This window comes from Ictidomys tridecemlineatus, chromosome 7, assembly GCF_052094955.1.
Source record: "Ictidomys tridecemlineatus isolate mIctTri1 chromosome 7, mIctTri1.hap1, whole genome shotgun sequence".
NCBI classification, from domain to species: domain Eukaryota; kingdom Metazoa; phylum Chordata; class Mammalia; order Rodentia; family Sciuridae; genus Ictidomys; species Ictidomys tridecemlineatus.
The window spans coordinates 137780294-137794542 of NC_135483.1; the positions used below are offsets into that span (position 1 = coordinate 137780294).

Sequence of the window (14249 nt, forward strand, 5' to 3'; positions counted from 1 at the left end):
AGTCTTCATCCTACAAAACATACTGTGTAGTTTTACTTGTTTCTTTTGTTTGTGGACCGTCTCTTGCACTGACTGCATAGTCTCCTCTCTGAGAGCAGTGGCTTGCTTTGTTTTGTTCTCTGTGCATCTCTAGCACCTGGGACACTGGCTGGCTCAGAGCCAGTGCTGGATAACGTGAATTTTATTGAATGGATAAATGAAAATGCATTTGCAACTTAATTGTCTTAATATTCAGTCCTATTATTTTTATACTATTTGTTAAAATATTATCGTTTAAATGAATAAAATCTTAAACTTAGAAAATCCACGGTGCACCTGACTTCCATTTCCATTTTATTTCTATTGGAGTTTGCTACCGCTGCTGATTTTCCCTATATTTAGACAGTTTTTTTATTCCTTTCTGGTTAGACTAACTGTAATTTTCCTCTCCTTGGGTGTCCTCTTCGTTTTTTCAGGGACAAAATTACAGTGAGTCCCATTATAAAGCAGTTTGGGATTCATTTCTATCTTGAATTAAGTATCGTTCACAGGAAACAATATCTATACATAATACAAACCTGTCATTATTCATTAGGTGAAAGATGTATGCTATTTTTGTTTATAACCAAAGGTACATATGAAAACCCAGGAAAATTCTTTCAGGATGTATGATCTAGAATCGGGAGCTAAATTGATGAGTTCTCACTCCGTTTACATTATAAAACATGCTTATTGCATTAGTGACAAGTAAAAAACAAGGTTTTTAATAACATTAAAGCATTCCAAACTGAGTTATTTCTATACAGTTGCAAATATTGTTATGGTGTCAAAATCCCTTCAATTAGCATTTTATAAACTCTAATTGAAGACCCAATATAGCTTCATGATTTTACTCAATGATGCATCTATTAAATGGTAATTACACATTAGCTTGATGTGAATTTTCTAGATAATACTTCCCAACGATAACAGAAGACTCTGTCTTTTCAGTTCATTTACTAGTTGTTTACATCAGAGCAAGTAAAAATGTCCTTGTCTCATAGCTGTTTCCCATTTAAAGGTTACCTCGTGCCTGCACTGAATCATGGCCTTTCAGTGTAGTCTGAGGTCATGAAGTCTTCTGTATTCTTTAGCCTGGTGGCTGAGGCTCCAGCTTGGTTTACCTTCATGGACTCTTTCAGCATTACAGATTTCTAGGATAATGATAACCTTGGTTTTTACTTGTTTGCACAGGGAAGTTCAGTAATTATGTGTGCCTGAAGAACCAGGTATTTGACAAGTAAAATAAATGCAACCCCATGAGAGAGAGTGTGAGCCTAGAAACAACAAGAAAGTGAATATTGACAGGTTAACACTGTAGGCATCAGTTAACTCAAAATTCACTAGGTAGGGGTAAAGCAAAACAAAGCTTTCTATTCATGGAAGATAAAAGAGAGACTTGGTTCTATTTGTATATTCTACCTGCATAAATAGAAATTCATCAGTGATACACTATGGCTGGTGGGCTGGTCTTTATTTCCAGGGAAATGGAGCAGTAATTTGAGATTGCATTTCAATGTCATGCTAGTTTCATTAATCACCTAGGCTTTCTATCTCATTGATTTTTAAGATCGTTTTTTATTCATCAAGAGGGGAGTTTTCTCTTACATTCAGCAAACCTCCCTATATTGCTGGTTCAGCCTCCATGATGTACTTCAGTTGTATTTATCTGTTCAGCTCATATCTTGCAGCTCCCCTGTTCCCCCCCTCAAAAAAAATTATTTCACATTTTTGGAAGATCAGAAGCTGGGAAAACAGGAAGACAGGCTTGATTAAAATCAGAAACTGATGATCAAAACTTAACTGCCTGCAGATCAATTCTTTCTTTGTAATTAACTCAGCAACTTAAAGGGTAATTTCTCCATCCTAATTAGAAGATAAATAAGATAAAAGGATGTGCCACTCATTTAAAGAGTATGGTTTGATCAGTTGTCTTATTAATAAGTATTGAGTAATGATGAACAAAACTGTGAATTCCTGCTGAATTTTAACATATAAAAATGGCTGTAAGGAAACGGGAGGTAATTATTTTCCTGAATTAAAATATTATCATCAAACTTTCATTGGAGTTTAGTTTTGAAAATTTTAATCTTTAATACCAAACATAATATAAAACTCAAGCCTCACAGAGGACACATTGGGAAACAGTTACTCACTTTATGAGTTTTTCTCCAACATCACAAAATTGGGTAAAATAAGTTTTTAATTGTCCTGATTACTAACAAAGCTCTCATTATGTTTATTTTTTTATTTTTTTTATTGTTGGTTGTTCAAAACATTACATAGTTCTTGATATATCATATTTCACACTTTGATTCAAGTGGGTTATGAACTCCCATTTTTACCCCGTATACAGATTGCAGAATCACATCAGTAACACTTCCAATGATTTACATATTGCCATACTAGTGTCTGTTGTATTCTGCTACCTTTCCTATCCTCTACTATCCCCCTTCCCCTCCCCTCCCTTCCCCTTTTCTCTCTCTACCCCCTCTACTGTAATTCATTTCTCCCCCTTGTATTATTTTTCCCTTTCCCCTCACTTCCTCTTGTATGTAATTTTGTATAACCCTGAGGGTCTCCTTCCATTTCCATGCAATTTCCCTTCTCTCTCCCTTTCCCTCCCACCTCTCACCCCTGTTTAATGTTAATTTTCTTCTCATGCTCTTCGTCCCTACTCTGTTCTTAGTTACTCTCCTTATATCAAAGAAGACATTTGGCATTTGTTTTTTAGGGATTGGCTAGCTTCACTTAGCATAATCTGCTCTAATGCCATCCATTTCCCTCCAAATTCTATGATTTTGTCATTTTTTAATGCAGAGTAATACTCCATTGTGTATAAATGCCACATTTTTTATCCATTCGTCTATTGAAGGGCATCTACGTTGGTTCCACAGTCTTGCTATTGTGAATTGTGCTGCTATGAACATCGATGTAGCAGTGTCCCTGTAGCATGCTCTTTTTAGGTCTTTAGGGAATAGACCGAGAAGGAGAATAGCTGGGTCAAATGGTGGTTCCATTCCCAGCTTTCCAAGAAATCTCCATACTGCTTTCCAAATTGGCTGCACCAATTTGCAGGCCCACCAACAATGTACAAGTGTACCCTTTCCCCACATCCTCGCCAGCACTTGTTGTTGTTTGACTTCATAATGACTGCCAATCTTACTGGAGTGAGATGGTATCTTAGGGTGGTTTTGATTTGCATTTCTCTGACTGCTAGAGATGGTGAGCATTTTTTCATGTACCTGTTGATTGATTGTATATCCTCCTCTGAGAAGTGTCTGTTCAGGTCCTTGGCCCATTTGTTGATTGGGTTATTTGTTATCTTATTGTCTAATTTTTTGAGTTCTTTGTATACTCTGGATATTAGGGCTCTATCTGAAGTGTGAGGAGTAAAGATTTGTTCCCAGGATGTAGGCTCCTATTTACCTCTCTTATTGTTTCTTTTTCTCATTATGTTTAAAAGTGACTTAATTTTGACAGCAATTGAAAGAGTCTCAATTGCAGTATTGAAATGGGGTCCCTATAAAAAGAAGAGAACAGAAATTTTCCCAGATGTTAGGTTTCCACTCACAGGTCAGGATCAATACCATGGTCAGAGCATCGCAAAGTAAGACTTGTTTTTGAGAAAAATTAAAAAGTGAAGTAGTAAGGAGAGAGGTGAAATATAGGTCTGAAAGAGATCCTAGAAATTATTTGGTCCAACCCTTTACTCCACACATGAGCTGCCAGATGACTTGCCCAGTGTCATTCAGTTAGTTCAATGTTAAAAAGACAAAGGAGAGTGGAGCTCCTGTGTCTTCTCCAGGTCTCTCCTTCCTGTCATGTGTGCCCTCTGTTATTGTAGGAATTGGGAAAGTAAGGAACTCATATTTTTCTAGATTCCCCTGCCCTTCAAAAAAATGGTGTTCTCTATTCATGTAATTTAAGGTTGTAGGTGTTCAGCGGCTTTGCAGGGCTCTGAATTTCTTATTTTCCTGCAGTGTTCTCAAATAATGATAGCATGATATACAATGTTTCCTTTCAGCACATCCACTCATGTAAAACCTGTGACTCTCAAGGCCAAATATGGCCATTTCTAGACAGGATTATTGGAAGTTTCTTCTAGGAAGTAATTTTGGGAATTCTAGTACTGATTATACTTAACATGTTTGTATTCATGTAATATCATCTATTACTTACAGGTTTTCAGGTACGCAGGTATGGTAACAAGGTGGCATTTTAAAAAGCAGGTCAGATTTCATGAAGTGCTCAATATTTTTGAGAGAAAGAAATGTTTTTCCCCTCTTACATAGTTTCTTTAAAATATCCTTGAAATGGTGACTTTTAAGTAGATAGACCTTTTCTCAAGGTAAATTCATTAAAAAAAAAAAAATGATGGTCTGTGAATACTAAGGTTGCTTAGGCAGAATTGTCCCAAAGGTCAACCCTTGTTCTCTTCCACGGTAAGGATTGTCTAATTAAGCCTTTTATGATGCTACCTCAACAAAGAGTCTTCCCTACTCAATAGATTTGACTCTAGCTTTTGGCTGAGAAGATGGAGGGAGGAGGGCTGCATCACATTGCTTGTCAGAAAAAGTATAGATACAATAATTTGTGTAACTTAATACAGACAATCAGATGTGTTAAAAAACAAAAATCACCTGAGATAATCATTAGGGAAAATCAGTAAGTAAACTTTGATGAATTTACCGTCATGCATTGTGTGTGTTTGTGTGTGTGTGTGTGTGTGTGTCTGTATGTCTTCTAAATACAGTCAACCCTCTAAATCCATGGTTTGAAAATTCAAGGATTCAATAATCATAGATCAAAAATATTTGAAAAAAATCATATCTGTCGCAAACATATGTAGCCCTTTTTCTTGTTATTATTCCCTAAACAATGCATCAGAATACACACACACACACACACACACACACACACAGAGTATTTATATCAGATTAGGGCTTTCCAAAGGGGTTCAGATGCAGTTGCCTGCATCAGTAACCACCTCACTTCTGCAAACTATATTAGATTTTCTCCCTCATTTATCTCATTTTCTCAAAAACAGTCTGCATCCAAGTTTTCATCTCAAGATCTACTTCTGGAGAATCCCAAACTAAGAAAATAGGAATCCCGTGGTATTGGGCAAGTAGATTTATTTCAGTTTTTCATTATTAAATAAAGAACTATAATGAGTATTCATGACAAAAACCTTTACACATAGGTCGAATGGATTTCTTAGGACAGGCTGGGTCAAGGACAGGTACATTTGAAAATCTCATGATATCATGTTACCAAATTAGAAAGACTGTTTATACTTGCAGAGTATTGGTTTCCTTATGACTTTTGGATATTAACCTTTGTTATTTGGCAGATAGTGTAGTTAAACCTTTTTGTCTAGTTTTAATCTGTAATTTCACGTATTAAGACATATTGGTCACATGTGTTTTTAAACATGTTGCCTGTTTGTATCTTCTCCCCATTTTTCTTACTTCAATCAACTTCATGATCTTTATGTGTTATTGTTATTAATCTTTTTGTCATATGCTTTATAAATTGTTTCTCTAAATTGTCTTTTGACTGGTTTTATGATGCTTCATAGCCACTCCCATCAGCATCCTTTCCAGTTCTACATTAGCCTGCACATCTGTCTCCCTCCTGCTGACATTTACCACTGTAGCTTTCCATCTCATTTTCTTTCATGTTTTTCATTTCCCTTTATCTCATTTTCTTGTCCTTACTTTCTCCTCTAAACATGGAGTTGATTACTTGATCTGGCCTTGCACTGATTCTCAATGGGCACAGAGGAGTCTACAACAGAATCGATGGGAAAAATGGCTTTTTTCAAACTTCATGTTGGTCAGACTCTTGAGGAATACAGCCAGTATGCCTCTGGGACTGTTTGATATGTGTGAAGCCCTTTGGACGAGCAGAGGCAGAAAAAGTTGAGGACAATTGGCCAAAAGGTTTAAGAAGGCCTGGAAATGGCACTCACACTCTGCTGCTCTCCATTTCTCTGATAAAACCCTCACCAGGTCCTGTGACTTCAGGGCCCGTCTCCAAGGATCTCTGTGCTTGGCAGATCAGGAGGTTACTTTCTAAATTGATTGTGGAATGTGCTGAAGGCACATGCTAGACCAGGTCTAGAGGATCAGCATTATTTTTAAAGCCTAATCAATACGAAAGGCTGCTATCTTTATATGATGCCATAAGGTCAAGTCCAAATTGCATTTGTACATCACAAGAGCTTTCAAAGCTAATGCAGATGCCACAGGCCTCCAGGGAGAGGTTACCACTCTGCTTTGTAGATTTATAGTCACATGTCTCCTACCCAGGAAAGAAAGACATAACAGGGCGCCTCTTGCATTCTGAGGAGTGTCCCAGGCTTTTCAGCACTGAATAGCAACATCTTTAGGCTGAGAGACAAACATAATTTCTTTGTATATATTTTAAATTCACAAAAGATGAAATATATCTTTGTATCCTGCATTATTTTAAAATGTGTATTAAATTAAAACTACAGATTATCTTCCCAAATTGATTTGGTGTATATTCATTTAAATTAACAAAGCCAAAAGTTTCCTAAAAGGATTGCCAATGTTTCAGTGATTTCCAACTATCATATGGAGCTTATACACTAGGCCCAGGGTGGACAAACAGTGACATTTCCTGGATAAATTTATTACAGATACAGAAGTATTATTTTTTCATAACTGTATCTTATAATAAATCCCAAATACAAGTACAAGGTCTAAAGTTTAAAATATAACTCAATCAGGTGTTTTCAAGTAGTTTTAGTAAAATAGTTTTCTAAAAGGATTTTCAGTGTTTCCATAATATTATAAACATAGATATTAACGTGATTAAGGAAGCTTCCTCTCTGATGTTTTCACATATACTCCAAGCATTCATGTACTTGGGACTTAAGCTATGTAGAAAATAGCATGTCTCTTAGACTCTTTTCCTTGACTGTTAGTTGTGTCATTTGGCCTTTGTGAAAGCCAGGAAGAAGTTTTGATGGAAATAGTGAAAAGTGAAATTTTACCTCTAAGATACTGACTTTGGGTAAAGACCCACACACCCTTCACGTCTTTGATAAAGAAAGAAAATGCCTGTAATACTTTCTATTATTCATGTTCTTTGATTAAATCAACATAGTTATTAATTCATAGAAGCTAGTCATTTAACTGCAGGTGCCTACTGATTCTTGTTGGGGGAGAATGTATATATGTGTCTGTGTGTGCATTTATATTTCTTTTTAACCATTTAACACTTGCCTGGTTAGATGCATATCCTTTTCTCTCTTCTTTGCTTCAAAATCTATTCTCTCTGTAGGCATGCACTGGCATAATTATTCCAGATGGCAAAATAAAATGATCACACCTGATCTATTTTTATGAGTTCTGTTCATAATGAAATCTCTGCAGTGCAGCTGATACAAAAGGAAACCTGGTAAAAGAGCAGATTTACAGACATTTAAAGAGACTTCTCTAGTCTTCCCTTAAAAACAATCATAGAATAAATAGCACTCAAGACTTGTATGTATTGTCTAAATACAAGTGAAAACTCCAAGGTGACCTCCAACAGTACTGTGGCCTCCATCCTGGTGCTGGCTTTAGGTTTGCTCAAGGTAAAAGAGCCACAGATGACTCCCCTGGGGCTCAGCATTATTGACAGATGAGCTTGCTACTGAGCTGGGTCTCAAGTGATGTGTCTAGGAGCAGATGTACATAATATAATGAAAAAATCCCATTGTACATTGTGGTTTAGATTGGTTTAGAGGTGATTTCTCATCCGCTATGATATCGCCTGTCTTAGTCCTATTCAGATGTTTTATAGTCTTCTTAAATTGAAATTAGTTGATGTATAATTTAATAGCTGCTAAGTACCATTTTAAGGAATCATCTTATAATGCTGTGCTAGTCAGTTCGGGCTGCCATAGCAAAATACCACTAACTAGCTGCCTTAAATAGCAGAAATTGATTTCTCATCATTCTGGAGACTAGAAGTTCCACATCAAGTTCCAGCAGGGATCAGGGTCTAGAGAGGGTGCCTCTTCATGGCATGTGATAGCTGCCTTCTCACTATAGTTTCCATATGCTTTTTCCTGTGCATGTGCATGGAGACAGAGAAAACTCTCTTCCTAAGAGGCCACTAACCCCTCAGTTTAGGGGCCCACCATTACAACCTTATTTAACCTTTATTACCTTTTAAAGGCCCCACCAACTCCAAATATGGTTATGTATCAGCATATAAATTTGAGGGGAACACATTCAGTACAGATAGGGAAAAACTTTGGATGCAATTTCTGTTGACCCCAAAACCCACTAAAAAATAAATAGATAAATAAATAAATAAAATGCAAGAAGTAAGTCTGAGAGGTCTTGTTAGTGTTTGACAGCATAGAACTCTTCACCCATCTGGACATATAGATTGTTCTGTGAATTGAACCAGATTTGTATATCCTTTCTAAGCCTGGCACTCTATGTTTTTAGTAATAACTAATTACCTTAAAAAGTGAGGCATATTTCAAATGCCCATGATGTTTTTCTTTCATTAACCACTTAGTGCAAGAGTGTAGCTAATCTGCATTTAAATCCCACCTTATCCATCTACCAGGTGGGTAACTTCCAATTTATTAATGTACCTCTCTGAGATTGTTTTCCTATAAAACAATCAATAATATTACCTTGATGTATATATTAGAATGCAGGCTATTATTATTACACACACACACAAACACGCACACACACACACACACACACACACATACTTACACACGAAAAAATAAAACGGGGGTCCCATGAAAATAGCAGAGAGATGAGTGGAGCAGAAGGGCATTGAGGGGGAGGGAGAAGGTACTGGAAAAGGGAGGAAAGGTGAAATGGAATTGACCAAACTGTCCTGTGTACTTTGTGTGCTATGTAACTTGTGATCTTGAACGGTCACAAGTTGTGAGAAATGAGATGATATGTGTAAATTTCCCTAAATCTGTAAAGTACTTTGCAACATTACTTGTTGTATGTGCAGATGTGCAGAGTGTGCAGAGGGAAATGTATCTCATAAGCTACTGGAAAACAAAATTTGAGAATCATCGAGTTCTTAGATTTTTCAACCTTTGTAACATTCCCTAGCATTGTAATGCCATGCGGAAAAAAAAAAAGGCAATCTATTTCTGTAAAAGGTGCTTGAATTGCCATGCGGTTTTTAAACATGTTTTTATTGGTGCATTATAGTTATACATATTAGTGTGGCTCATTTTGATATAACAGACACACATGGAATAGAATTTGTTCCACTTCAATCCCTAGTGCTTCTTTCCCTCCTTCCCTTCCTCTCTCCCACTGTTCCTTTTCCTCTACTATGCTCGTCTTTCTTCTACTTATTTATTGTTTATTTTTTAAACTGGTGCTTTATAGATGTACATAAAAGTGAAGTTCATGGTGGTATATTCTTATATGTACATAATGTTGTCAATTTCATTCTGTAGTTCCTCCCTTTTCCTGTCTCTCCTCTCTCCCCATCAATCCCCTTCCTCTGCTCTACTGATCTCCCTTTCTTTTTTTGGGATCTGTCTCTCACCCTTTCTCCCCTTACTTTGCTCTGGCTTCCAGAGGAAAAAAAAAAATTTAGCCCTTGACTTTCTGAGTATGGCTTATTTCACTTAGCCTGATATTATCCAGTTGCATCCATTTACCAGCAAAGACCATAATTTTGTTCTTCATTAAAAACATTGAGTTTAAAAAAAAAAAGTACCACATTTTCTTCATTTATTCTGTCGGCAGGCACTGGGCTGGTTTCATAACTTGATATTGTAAATTACATTGATATAAACATTGGTGTGACTGTCTCACAATATTATGCTGATTTTAGTTCTTTTAGATAAATATCAAGGAGTGGGATAGCTGGTCATCTTTTGAGGAATCTCCATATTGCTTTCCAGAGTGGCTGTACTGATTCATAGTCCCACCAAAAATGTATGAGTGTACCTTTTTCTCCACATCCTCACCAGCATTATTGTTATTTGTGTTTTTTATTCTTTCCTGCCCGCATACCCCCATTCTGGCTGGAGGGAGATGAAAACTCAATTTTGATTTGCATTTCCTTGATTTCTAGCAATGTTAAACATTTTTTCTTGCCATGTACTTTTTTATGCAGACAGAACTGCCTTTTTTTGGTTGAATAAAATATTTATATTATACTTTATTATGTATTATTTAATGGCTTTAATATTCTTACTGACAAGAAGCAGTTTAAAATGGAATACTTTCCCTTAACCAGCTTGCTTCCTTTTATTTTCCATTTCTAAGAGAAGGTAAAATATATGGTTTTGAGAGGCATCTCTTCCACTTTAGAAAAATAGACAAATCAAAAATTATACATTTTCTAAAGAAAATGATTCGATAATAATTTGATGTAGTCTTCTTTACTGTGCACCTCATGCATTTTTCTTATAATGTAGTCATACTCATACATAATAATATGAGAATTTCCCTTCAGTGTCAGAACTTATTATTGCTATTTATTTATTTATTTATTTGCTGGACCACTGAGCCACACCCCAACAAGCATAATTTTTAAGGACTTCTAATATAGAGATTGTATTTCTTGTTTGGGAGATCTATAAATAACTCTTTGGTTAATAATGGACATTTAAATTTTACTGCATTTAAGTTTTAAGTATTTTTTCTTCCATTAACTGTGTAGCTTTAAAGCCCTGATGGTTTTTTTAATTAATTTATTTATTTTAATTAGGTATATGTGACATCAGAATGCCTTTTGATCCATTGTACACAATTGCAGCACAACTTTTCCTTTCTCTGATTTTACAGAATGTAGCATTGCACCAAATGTGCGGTCATACATGTACCTAGGGTAATGATGTCCATCTCATTCCACCATCTTCCTTGCCCCCATCCTCCCTCCCCTTCTCTCCCTCCCCTTTGCCCAATCAAAGTTCCTCCATTTTTCCCATGCCTAGCCTCACCCCCATCATAGATCAGCATGTATTTATCAAAGAGAACATTCAGCCTTTGGTTTGGGGGGATTGGCTTACTTCATTTAACATGACATTCTTCAATTTCATCCGTTTACCTGCAAATACCATAACTTTTTCCCTTTTAATGCTGAGTAATATTCTATTGTGTATATACACCACAGTTTCTTTATCCATTCATCTATTTAAGGGCATCTAAATTGCTTCCACAGTTTAGCTATTGTGAATTGAGCTGATATAAACATTGATATGCTGCATTACTATAGTATGCTGATTTTAAGTACTTTGGGTATAGACCAAGGAGTGGGATAACTGGATCAAATGATGGTTGCATTCCAAGTTGTCTAAGGAATCTCCATACTGCTTTCCAGAGTGGTTGTACCAATTTGCAGTTCCACCAGCAATGTATGAGTGTATCTTTTCCCCCACATCCTTGCCAACACTAATTGTTGTTTGTATTCTTAATGATTGCCATTCTGACAGGAGTGAGATTAAATCTTAGAGTAGTCTTGATTTGCATTTCTCTAATTACTAGAGATCTTGAACCTTTTTTTTATATATTTGTTGATCAGTTTTATATATTTTTCTGAGAAATGTCTGTTCAGCTCCTTAGCCCATTTATTGATTGGGTTGTTTTTGTTGTTGTTGTTTGTTTTTGTTTTGTTTTGTTTTTTGTTGTGTGGGTGTGTGTGTGTATTCAGTTTTTTGAGTTCTTTATATATCCTGGAAATTAGTGCTCTATCTGACATGCATGTGGCAAAAATTTACTCCAAAAATGTAGGCTCTTTTCTCACCTCATTGTTTCTTTTGCAAGAAGAAGCTTTTTAGATTGAATCCATCCAGTTTGTTAATTCTTTATTTTATTTCTTGTGTTGTAGGATTCTTGTTAGGGAAGTCAGGACCTAATCTAACATGATGAAGATTTGAGCCTTAGACCTGCCCTTTTAAATTGAGGATTTCAACATGTTTTTAGTAATCAATGCTTTTTGGTAGTGTCTGAATATTTTAGCTTTTTATGTTCTTAATTACAATATTATCCTTTCATTTGCATTATGGACTATATAGATTTTGACATCAAATGAATGTGGAAATGATTCTGAAAAAACTGTAAATGTAGAAAAATTTTATCAGTGGAAAAATTGATGAAAGAAATTCATAGGATTAATTCAAATTACAGCAGTTATATAATGTGTAACATTATATGCTATAGATTCATACACTAGTGTTAAACTAAATGTTTAATGTCCTGAATCCAAAAAGCTGAGACCAGAAGTATTTTAGATTTGATTTAAAATAATATTTAAATTTTGGATTTTGGAACATTCTATATTTTTTTTTAGACTAGGGATACTGATTCTATAACAGATAAGAAGAATCACCTTCTCATGAACTTTTAATTTCTCATCTGTAAATTGGAAAAGATAATTTGTTCCATCTATCTCACAGTGCTTGGGGGGCATAACAAATCCTTTGTGCCTGTATTTTTTATTGATTTTTTTATTTAGAAGTTCATATTAATATCTAGCACTGTCAGAGAGAAGGATATCTGTGAACATGTATTATATGTGAAATAACTTATTATTCAAATATTTGGCAAACAGCTTTCCAGATGACCTGAGGCCCTGGTAGGCCCTCAAATTCACAGTGTCCAGGCTTTTGTCCTTGCTTCAGGTGGCAGTGAGACACAGACACCTGTCCACTGCATGTACAGGCAGTCAGAGAGCACACCCGCAACCTATGTTGCACAACTTAGAAGTGATGCACAACTGATATGCTCAGGGAGATGCTGGGATTTTAAGAGAAAAACAACAACCAAGAAGCTTACAGAGGAGAGGGAGCTCTCTGAATTATAGATTTTTATGAGTCTCTGGGAGTCAGATCTCTGAAGGGATGGACATAGTAGAAAAGATTCCTGCTGTATCTTTAGGGGCAAGCACACCCAGTCCCTGGATTTGGGATTGATACATTCAGAAATACTGTTAGATTTGTTTTAGGTCTTGCATTTAATTCTGTGTTCCTTCTCATTAGCATTCAGAACACGAATGCTGAACTGTCAACTTGAGCATTAACGCTGGGGGATAAACATGTGCCTCGTGCATCATTTTCCTTAGGGGCTTTCAATTAATTGTGGAGATAAATGACTTTATCAGAGAAAAAAGCAATAAATAATATTTGTATTACTTTAAAATAGATTCTAGTGAGTTTTGCCCATGCTTCAAAAACATATATATGTATATTTGAAAATAAATCTATATTTATATTTATGTTTATGTTACATAGATACAAAAAAAGACCAAAAATAGGTAATACTTCAAGATGGTAATGGTGATGAGAATATGAATTATTTAATTCTTTTTGCCCTTTTCTTTGTCTTGTGTGTTTTCCTCAGTATATATTATCTATACAACTATAAAAATACAACAACGCATTAAACTTGTATTCTTTGATAAGTGAGATGGGTGATTTACCACCAGGCCTGGCAAGGCTCCGGAGGCTCTGCTGTTGAAACTGGTTACATTGCAGGGATATGTCTCAGTGACCAGCAAAATATTAAAAAGCATGAGGCAAAATGTCATGCCAGATATGACCTGAAACACTACCAGTTGAGTTTAGAAGATGAATCAGAAAGAAGGTATGGTGGGTTACTAGTTGCTTTAATCTCCTTTACCTACTTGTTTTAACAAGTAACAGTTCTCATGCCAGTAAATTATTGAAATCCCAAGAGCCCTCATAAACATCTCTTATCAATGTTCTAAAACATGTAAAGCATATTTCTTTGTCCTTTTTTTCAGACCCCCTGGCTGTGGAATACAAGGCACTGCTGGTACAACTACCCCTATCAGGTAAGCAGGCCTTTCTGTCTTCCTTCCCTAACTTCTGCACATCAGTTTCACGGTTTCAGGCATGGCTGGGCAGCCACTTGTGTTTTAGCCCTGCCCCTAATGATTGATGCTAGACATGACTTAGTGTGGACAATAGTTTTTGTGTTCTTAATGAAGTTCCGAATCAAAGCCCAGTTGCTTTAGCAGATGGAGTAAACTTGGAAGTTTATATTTGCTAAATAGGATGCAGTCAGTTCACGGGGTGGACAATTCCTGTTTGTAGCCAATGGGCTTCTCATTATTGAGGGAAGACTGAAGTCTAAGGCCTGCCTTCACCTTAAGCGGGAGAGCTGGAAGAGGCACACTGAGTTCAGTTCACTTTGTAGCTTAGAAGCAGCTTCTGAATATACAAATCAAGTGTCATTTCCTTC

The 14249-nt window shown here is 36.0% G+C and overlaps 1 protein-coding gene across 2 annotated transcripts in view; it reads left to right on the forward strand.

Annotated features, from left to right (window-relative positions):
- The window catches only part of Cers6 (ceramide synthase 6), a 281227-nt gene that overhangs the window by 191485 nt on the left and 75493 nt on the right, over window positions 1–14249 (forward strand). For both annotated transcript variants that reach the window (XM_005315692.5, XM_005315693.4), the window contains exon 5: window positions 13789–13839. In XM_005315692.5, the coding sequence (XP_005315749.1) occupies window positions 13789–13839 (51 nt within the window). The remainder of the gene's footprint in view (window positions 1–13788; window positions 13840–14249) is intronic.